This window comes from Protobothrops mucrosquamatus, unplaced genomic scaffold (assembly GCF_001527695.2).
Source record: "Protobothrops mucrosquamatus isolate PMUCROS unplaced genomic scaffold, P.Mucros_1.0 scaffold3418, whole genome shotgun sequence".
NCBI lineage: Eukaryota > Metazoa > Chordata > Lepidosauria > Squamata > Viperidae > Protobothrops > Protobothrops mucrosquamatus.
Genome location: NW_015389399.1, coordinates 145,353 through 154,613, shown reverse-complemented (window position 1 = coordinate 154,613; position 9,261 = coordinate 145,353). Strand labels below are relative to the sequence as shown.

Below are 9,261 nucleotides of genomic sequence, written 5' to 3'. Positions count from 1 at the left end.
AAACTCTCTGATCAAGGCTACGCGGGCGACTTACCGCATTCGTTGAACTTGTCCTTCAGCATTTTCCATGTAAAGTCAAAAGGAAGCTGGGGAGAACGAAGAGAAGAGGCAACACAAACGTCACCCCACCTGTGGTCCAAGCCACAACCGGGCCGCAAATCCCACCAGATGCCCCCCCCTCCCTTTGGTCAGGGGTCTGCTATTTCCCCGTGGAGGGCATCCCCGTGTGTGTTTTGGGGTCAGGGTGGAGGAAAAAGGGGGACAATCGGAGGGAAAGAGAGACGGGGGCAATTTTAATCGGATCCGCACACAGACTCACAGACACACAAGGGGCGCAGCACCCCGGGGCTCAACTCACGTTTCTCACAAAAATCTGGCAGGCTTTCCTGGCTACTCCGGCGGCGGCGGCAGTGACGGGTCCTCCGGTGCCCAGGGCGCCGCTGAAGTTTCCGGCAGCGAAGTTCCCGCGCTCCATGTCCATGCTTCTCTCGAAGCTGCTCCCCATGGGCAGCCCGATCCGGTCTAAGCCGGCGCCCATGCCCTGGCTGAGGGCCGGCCCCATGCGGTCCATGCTGCTGGCCGCCGCCCCCATGCGCTCCAGCCCCATGCGGTCCATGCTGGGGGCCGCCAGGCGGTCCAGCCCCATCCGGTCCATGGGGGCGGCTCCCAGGCGGTCCAGCCCGGCCGGCATCCTCTCCATCACGGGGCCCATCCCGGCCGGGACCATGCGGTCCAGGCCCAGCCCCATCCGGTCGACCCCGCTGCCCATGCGGTCCATGGCGCTGCTCACGCGGTCGAGGGTGGAGCCCATGCGGTCCAGGCCAAAGCCCAGGCCGGCCCCCATCCGCTCCATCCCGGGGCCCATGCGGTCGAGGCTGGAGGCCAGGTGGTCCAGCCCCAGGGGGGCCATGCGGTCGATGCCCGAGCCCATGCGGTCCACTCCGGAGCCCATGCGGTCCAGCACCAGCCCCATCCGGTCCATCTCGGAGCCCACGCGGTCGATCCCGTGGCCCAGCCCGGTGGGCAGCCTGTCGATGCTGGGGGCCATGCGGTCCAGTCCGGGGGCCATGCGGTCAATGGCCGGGATCGAGGCGCCGCCCCCACCGCCCCCTGGAGGAGGAAGAGGCGGTTCTCAGTCCTGGCNCCTCCCTCCCTCAGCTCCTTCTTAGCAACCTGCCATTCCTCCCCACTTGGGAAGGTTCCAGGGACAGCCCAGCGTTTGACGCTCCGATCAGACCCTCCCCGCACTCATAAGGCACTCCCTGTACAGGCTGCTGGGAGCGGAGTCCGGACGACATACCTATGCCTCTGTCCAGAGTGTCTCCAAAACTACGGGCCATCCCCATTTCGTTTCTCGGGAAGTCTCTCTCGAATCCCCCTCCGATGGCTCGGTCCATCTCTGGAAGACAGGGAAGAAATCTCAGCATCCTCTCTGGGTACCACATGGGTGCAGCCGGGCCCCTGCAGCCGGTCTGCCCCTCCACTCACCCCCATTCAGAGGCGGGGATCTCCACCCACACATTTAACCCTGGAGCAGCACTTTTGTCCAGGGACACACACAAAGAAGCTGGGCCACACCAGCATCCCACCTTGGGTTTTTGCTCACCCCCCAAAAAAAGAGAGGCCCCCGGGAATCCTTGCAGCCAAACAGCAGAGGGGCTGTCCTTGAGGTACGAGCATAACGGATCCCACCCATCACGGTTGTTAATTTGTGACATTTTTTTTTGCAGTTGTTGTTAAGCGAACAACACGGTCGTTAAACAAACCAACAGTTTACCAAGGGCCGATTTCTTCCCCCCCCCCAAAAAAACCCCAGAAATACCAGGTTTTTGGGGGGTCAATACCATTGTAAAAACAGAATCACGCGAACCCAGGGCGCTGCAAACAGCCGTCAATGTGGGCCCGGTTGCAGAAAACCCACAGCACAGTGGGGAATGGTGTGTGTATGTGTGTGTGTGTTGGATTGCCACGATTTTGAATCCAGGTTACAAGTAGCCCCCCGAGATAGATCGTGGAAACGTGTCAGTCGCTAAGTGACTGTTTGTAAGTCTGCACTCGCTGCTGTTCCCCATATAACTGAAGGCTGAAATGCAGCTGGGAGCTCCATGCTTGCTTAGGAGAAATCAGGAATTCCTTCTTTACAAGAAAAGCCGACAGCAGGATGAAAAGCATTCAGACTGCATTATCTAGTCCAGGGGTAGGCAAGCTTGGCTCTTTTATGACTCGTGGACTTTCAACTCCCAGAATAGAAAGTGGGAAAAGGGGCACATAACTAAGTCAGAATATCAGCAAATAGCCCGAGCCTGCAAAGACGAAGTGAGGAAAGCCAAGGCTCAGAATGAACTAAGGCTTGCGACCAAAGTCAAAAATACACAAAAAAAGCTTCTTTCAACATGTAAAAAACAAGAAAAAAGTGAAGGAAACGATTGGTCCATTAGTGGGTGAAAGTGGCAAGAAGGTGACAAGCAATAGGGAGAAAGCGGAACTATTTAACTCGTTTTCCGCATCTGTCTTTACAGAAAGAGAAAAAACAGACCAACCTATCAAAAATAGTGCCATAAAAAACAGAATAGAAACACAAGTTAAGATAGGCAAGAAAATGATAAGTGAGCACCTATCCAGCCTAGATGAGTTCAAATCACCAGGACCAGATGGATTACACCCCAAGGTTCTCAAGGAACTGGCAGATGTGATCTCAGAACCATTGAACTATATTTTTCAAAGATCTTGGAGCACTGGGGAACTACCAGAGGACTGGAAAAGAGCTGATGTAGTTCCCATCCTCAAAAAAGGAAAAAAAAATGGACCCAGGAAATTACAGACCTATCAGCCTGACCTCAATACCTGGGAAGATCCTGGAAAAGATAATCAAACAACGAATCAACGAACACCTAGAGGCAAACAAAGTCATTACTAAAAGCCAACGTGGGTTTGTCAAAAATAGATCATGCCAGACAAATCTTACTGCATTCTTTGACCAAGTGACAAATTCCTATTCTGGGAGTTGAAGTCCACGAGTCATAAAAGAGCCAAGGTTGCCTACCCCTGATCTAGTCCATCAGGTCGATCCCAACAGCGGGGACACGCACGGGGGTCTCACTGGGGGTGGGTGCGCACAGTGGCCAGAGGAGAGACGCCAAGTGAGCCTTTAAGGCTGCAGGTTCTTACCACTCATCCGGCCGAGGTTCATCCCGGAAGGAAAACGGCCCAGGCTCTCCATTCCACTGAAAGGACCCTCCATGCCTGAAACGGAAACGTCGCCGTTCAGCTCCCGGTTTCGGCGAGACCCGCAAAGGGCGACTCGCGGCGAAGTGGGGGAGAATGGATAGGCCCCGTTTCTTGCACTTATTAATTAGTAACCCAGCGGACCGTGCCTTTGCTCGTCTCGGCCAGCCTGAGGATCATTCGAGGGGCCGGAGAAGAACCGAGGCCGAATGGCTTCTTGGCCTTCTCTGGGGCCAGACTGGCAGGAGGCGCACGCGGTCCGGGCACCGCTGACCCTCCCCGGGGCTGTGAACGAGGAACCCAAAGGCCCTGCCTGAGCAGCGAATGCGCCCACGGCTGATTTACTGGGCAGGCACCATGCAGGAGCCTGGGGTTTTCCAATTTAGCTGTCAGTTATCGTGGAAGATTCTGGACGAATCCTCCCTCGTCGTCAAGTGTCTCCCGCGGCCGACTTCCTTCCTGCGAGGGACTTACCTCCCATTTTATTCATTCCGAAGCCCAAGCCTTCGATCCCCATCCCTAAAAATTAAAAAAAAAAAGGTGTGTGTGTGAATGCACACCCCAGAAGTCGGGGGTGGCCAAATCCCTTTCGCCCTCCCCAGCAGGGAAGAGCAGAAGAGATCTAAAGCAACAATCCTTCGGTTACTGCGTGGGGGCACGGTGGTTATAAAGTGCAGCATGGCAGGCTAATTCTGCCCATTGCCAGGAGTTCGATCCTGACCGGCTCAAGGTTGGCTCGGCCTTCCGTCCTTCCGAGGTCGGTAAAATGAGGAACCAGATTGCTGAGGGCAAATAGGCTGTAAACCGCTTAGAGGGGGCTGTAAAAGCGCCGTGAAGCGGTATATAAATCTAAGTGCTATTGGTATTCTCCCCCTCTCCGCGCCCTTTTCTTTCTACCTTTCTTTTCTTTCCTTCTCTCTATCCTCTCCTTCCTTTTTCTCCATTGTTTTCTTTCCCTCCTGCTCCATCTCTTCTCTTCTCTTTTCCTCACCCTCTTCTTTTCTCTCTTTCCTTCCTCCCTCCCTTTTCTCTTCTTTCCTTCCTTCCTCTTGTAAGAGACCTGGTGGCGCAGTGGTGACAATGCAGCATTGCAGGCTGACTCTGCCCACAGCCAGGAAGTTCGATCCTGACCGGCTCGAGGTCGACTCAGCCTTCCGTCCTTCCGAGATCGGTAAAATGAGGACCCAGGCTGTTGGGGGCAAATAGGCTGACTCTGTAAACCGCTTAGAGAGGGCCGTGAAAGCGCTTGTTGTGATTCCGTGCCAGCCTGTGTTCCCAACAGCTGAGTCTAAGGAGGAGGTGGAGGCCTTTGAGGGGCCGTCAGGGTCAGAGGGAGGCTCTGATGAATTACAGGACTCACGGCTTGATGAAGAGCCTGGGCCCTCCAGTCGTGTTTCTGATGAAGCCCAGCTGTGTGAGGAGCATGAGTCAGATTCGGAAGGCTCACACCTGGACTTGCTAATTGATGCTCACAGGCGTCGTCAATTAGCAAGAGAAAAACAACAGCAGTCTATGCGACTACTCCAAAGTAAAAGGAGAAGGCAATGAGAGGCAATGCCCTGGGACTGCTGTATAAAAAGGGGAGGTGTGGGCGTTGCTGGTTGCTGAAGGCAACCGTTTGCAAAGTGCTTCTTGAAATCCTGGTCTGTTCGTCTTGTTTGCAACGTGTTCCCTGTGGACTATTTCCTTCCTTTGGACTTGAGTTTTGCTGTTTGTGTTTTGGACTTATTGACAGGTTTGTCACCCAAATAAAAGGGATTTGTTTTGTTTTAAAGTCTCCAGCCTATTGTATCAGCAGGGGTTTGGTCCTTGTGCCTCTAACAAGGACGGCAATAGGCTGGGATAGAACAGCACCGTGAAGCGGTATACAAGTCTAAGGGCTATTGCGATTTCTGATTTCGGGCCTGTGTCTGTGAGGAGCAAACAGCCTCAAACTGGCTTCCTTTGTCGTAAAATGGCCCAGAACCCGGTGCTGTCCTTGGAGAAAGCTCTCCCCAAAAGAAAAGGGGGCACGTGGGAAACTCCCAAACCGGTCAGGAAGGCAAAAGAAAAGAGCAGAAGGGAAGAAAATCCTCAATTGAGGAAGGAGAGGGGGAAAAAATCAAGGACCCCAAAAGGTGAAGCATCAGATGAAAGACTCACCTCCGGGGCCGAGGTTGCCCATGCCCAGGCCTTTGTTCAGGTGGTTGGCATCAATGGGTATTCCTCCCGGCCCCAATCCCATGCCGATCCCCCCAAGGCCATCTGCAAGAGGGATGGACAACGGAGAGTCAAATGCCTCGTTTCTCATTTTAGGGAACAAACAGTTACGTCACAGAACAGAACAGGGGATGAAAAAAGGCTGGTTGACTCTGATCTAGCCAGTCTGGGTGTTTTAGTTCAGCCCGGAAAGGCAACGCAAGACTTCTGCCTTCACAACAGACACAAGGGAAGCCCACCCAGCTTGCTCTGAAGTAACACACACACACACACACCCAAAGGTTTAAACCGAAACACTTTTGCCCTCTGCAGGAACTCCGATTAGCATCTCTAAGAAACGAAGCCTCTTCGGGAAAAAATGAAAAGAATATAGAATAGACCAGGGTCCAATGGCTGAAAAGTTCAGCGTTTTCATGAACAGAGAGGGGGAAAAATTGCTAGATGGGATTTGAGGTTGATTTTCGGAAAGGTTCTGAGCTGAAATATTTCCTAACGTTTCAGCACAGCTGAGGATCTGATTCTGCACATTTAAAGCCCTTTTTTTTTTAAACAAAGAAAGCGGACAGATTGCATCATGTGGTTTTGATGTGAACTTTTACATCTGTTTTTACCTTTTTTATGGCTTTTCAACAGTCAAACGCCATTTAAAGCCACTGAGGTTTCCACAGTGGTCACCCCAAAAACAAACCCATTGTGGAAACAAATGACAATCAACGTAAGTTACAACTTACAGCAGTTCGTTTAGCGACTGCTCAGTTACAACGGCACTGAAAAAGACGACTTATTTCCACACTTACGACCTTCGTAGCCTCCCCATGACCAGGAGATCAATATTCAGAGGCTTGGCAACTGGCTCATGCTTACGACGGTTGCCATGTCCCGGGGTCACGTGATCCCCTTTTGCAACCTTTTGACAAGCATAGTTAATGGATTCACTTAGCAACCGGGTTACTAACGTAGCACCTGCAGCGATTTGTTTAATAACTGAGGCAAGAGATGTCATAAAATGGGACCAAACTCAGTCAACAAATGCCTCATTTTAACAACAGAACTTTTGGGCTCAGTTGTGGCCGTACTCCGAGGACTGCCCGTACTTCAAAGGCCAAAATGGTGAAGCCAAGCAAATCCAAAGCTTTCCAGCCTCCGTTCTTTCCTGAACCGCTGGGCTTACGAGGGCATCGCTTTCTCCCAGGGCAGGGGTAGGCAACCTTGGCTCTTTTTATGACTGGTGGACTTCAACTCCCAGAATTCCTGAGCCAGCCTGGCTCAGCTTGGAAATCTCTCCCTTTCCCCTCAGCACGGCTGGCTCAGGAATTCTGGGAGTTGAAGTCCACGAGTCATAAAAGAGCCAAGGTTGCCTACCCCTGTAGGGGAGGGCTTTTCAACCTTTTCACCCATTGTACCACTTTTAGGATAAGGCAACATCCGAGTACCACCAGTCGCCTAGCAAGGGGTCAAAAACTTGACCAAAAAAAAAAAAGGAAAAAAGTGATAAAGTACAGGTAGTCCTCGACTTACAACAATTCACTTAGTGACTTACACTGGCACTGAAAAAAGTGCCCCCCAAGCCACAGCCGAGCAAGACACCTGCTTGCCCATCTGGCGGTGCTCTTCCTCCTGTCCGAGGTTTCCATTGTTGTGAGCATTTCTGTTGAGGATTGGCAGCGGGGATGGGGTGGGGGGTGTTTGGTTTTTATTCCCCCCCCCCCCGTCTGCTGGGTGGTTGCAGCAGGTTTTGGTCCCTTCACATGACCCTGGGACACTGTGACCGTCATAAATATGAATCAGTGGCCAAGCATCTGAATGGAAATCACAAGACCCTGGAGAGGCTGCAACATTCCAGCTGATCGGCGCTTCTTCTGGGCTCAGCAGAAGCCCCAGGATCAGTGCTGAGCTCTAGCTGATTGGTGCTTCTTCAGGGCTCAGCAGAAGCGCCAGGATCAGTGCCGAGCTCCAGTTGGAGCCTGGTGCTGATCCTGGCACTGCCACTGAGCCCTGACAGTCCCAAAGAAGCAACGATCAGCTGGAAAGCGGCACTGATCCTGGCACTTCCGCTGAGCCCTGACAGCCCTGCAGCTCCAGCCGTCTCTCGCTCAGGCTTGTGCGGTGCTGCCACCGGTCCAGCTCATTCCCCTCCCCCGCTACCCCTTTTCTAGGATGGTTGCGTACCCCCTGCCAGGTGCCAATGTACCCCAGGTGGTACCCGTACCACTGGTTGAAAAGCCCTGTCCTGGGGACATGAGCCTAACAATTTTAATTTCCGCTGGGATCTTCGGGACACAAGCTAACCACAGATAACTGTACGTCAGTTTTAAGGATTATCTGCCAAACAGAGTCAGGGACACCAGGGGTGTCCATAAGGGCCTCAGAAACAGCCAAGATGGCGGTGAGAACCACGTGAGGCATATTAAAAGAAGAGAGAGAGAAAACGAGAGAGGGAACGAGAGAAGAGAGAACGAGAATGAGAGAACAAACGAGAGAATAAAAGAGAACAAGAGAATGAGAGAGACGAGATGTTGACCCGGACTTAGGGGACAGTGAATACGTGCAGATAGCCCCGCTCTCTCTGGCCACTTTCAGACCCATGATTGCAAGGTCATGGAAGGACAGCAAAGGAAACACCCAATAACATCCTAACCCACCCGGGAACATATGGAGCCTTGGGGAAACACCCAAACCACCCAAAAGGTAACATTCGTAGCTTGTTGTTTTCTCCCTTGTCTACAGTGTGCCAGCCTTAAAGGGCGAAGCCTCTATCTTATGTGGGTCAGCTTTGCCAGGTGAATTGCTTATGTAATCAAAGTAGGGTAGTAATGAAGAGAAGGACGAGGGGGGGACCTGATAGCAGTGTTCCAATATCTCAGGGGCTGCCCCAAAGAAGAGGGAGTCGAGCTATTCCCCAAAGCCCCTGAAGGCAGGACAAGAAGCAACAGGTGGAAACTCATCAAGGAGAGAAGCAACCTAGAACTAAGGAGAAACTTCCTGACAGTGAGAACAATGAACCAGGGGAACAACCTGCCTCCAGAAGCGGTGAATGCTCCCACACTGGTGGTTTTTAAGAAGAGACTGGACAGCCATTTGTCTGAAATGGTACAGGGTTTCCTGCCTGCGCAGGGGGTTGGACTAGATGACCTCTAGAGTCCCTTCCAACTTTATTATTATTATTATTAGGTATAAAAATTAAGGCCTTTTCGATATTTGGGGTGTTTCCCTCTCTTTAGGGAAGCCTGTCTTTGCTCAGCTGAATAAACACGTAACTCTTGAAGGCAACTTCTGGTTTCCTGTATTTTTTTTTTAATCAAGCAAAACCTCAGAACCTGCGTATCAGAGAGAACAAGAATGAGAGAACGAGAGAACAAACGAGAGAATAAGAGAGAACAAGAGAGAGAATGAGAGAACGAATGGGAGAATGAGATAAAACAAGAAAATGCTTTGACTGCAAGGTTGTGCACTTTTTTAACCCCCTTCCTGCAGGCACCCCTGGTGTGAACTCAGCCCTGCTACACTTTAAAGAAAGTAGGCATTGAATGCCACAGGTATCCTCTTGTGAAGAGGCCAACAAAGACAACGAGTGTGTTCTGTTCACTGCTGAATGACAGCACGAATCAGTGACCAGAGCCCCTCCCTGCAGGAGGTGGGAGGTTAAGACACACAAAATGCAAATAACGAACGAACAAAAAGCCACATCTCAATATTAAAAGTTACGTGGGGTCCTTGGAGTCCTCTGAGGTGGGGGGTCTCCTCGCACTGCTCACGTTACCTAGTTTGGGGTAAGGCAACTCCTGCAAGGAAACAACCCAGCTCAGAGAACACCAAGGACCGCCCGGGCTGCAAATA

The 9,261-nt window shown here is 52.1% G+C and overlaps 1 protein-coding gene across 1 annotated transcript in view; it reads right to left on the bottom strand.

The window, feature by feature from the left end:
* Window positions 1-17: 17 nt before the first annotated feature.
* Window positions 18-9,261, bottom strand: part of HNRNPM (heterogeneous nuclear ribonucleoprotein M) — an 18,109-nt gene continuing 8,865 nt past the window's right edge. Inside the window, exons 6-11 of the mRNA XM_029286357.1 lie at window positions 5,368-5,469; window positions 3,700-3,744; window positions 3,169-3,243; window positions 1,301-1,399; window positions 359-1,110; window positions 18-86 (exon numbers count right to left, since the gene is read on the bottom strand). Coding sequence (XP_029142190.1) covers window positions 18-86; window positions 359-1,110; window positions 1,301-1,399; window positions 3,169-3,243; window positions 3,700-3,744; window positions 5,368-5,469 — 1,142 coding nt within the window. The remainder of the gene's footprint in view (window positions 87-358; window positions 1,111-1,300; window positions 1,400-3,168; window positions 3,244-3,699; window positions 3,745-5,367; window positions 5,470-9,261) is intronic.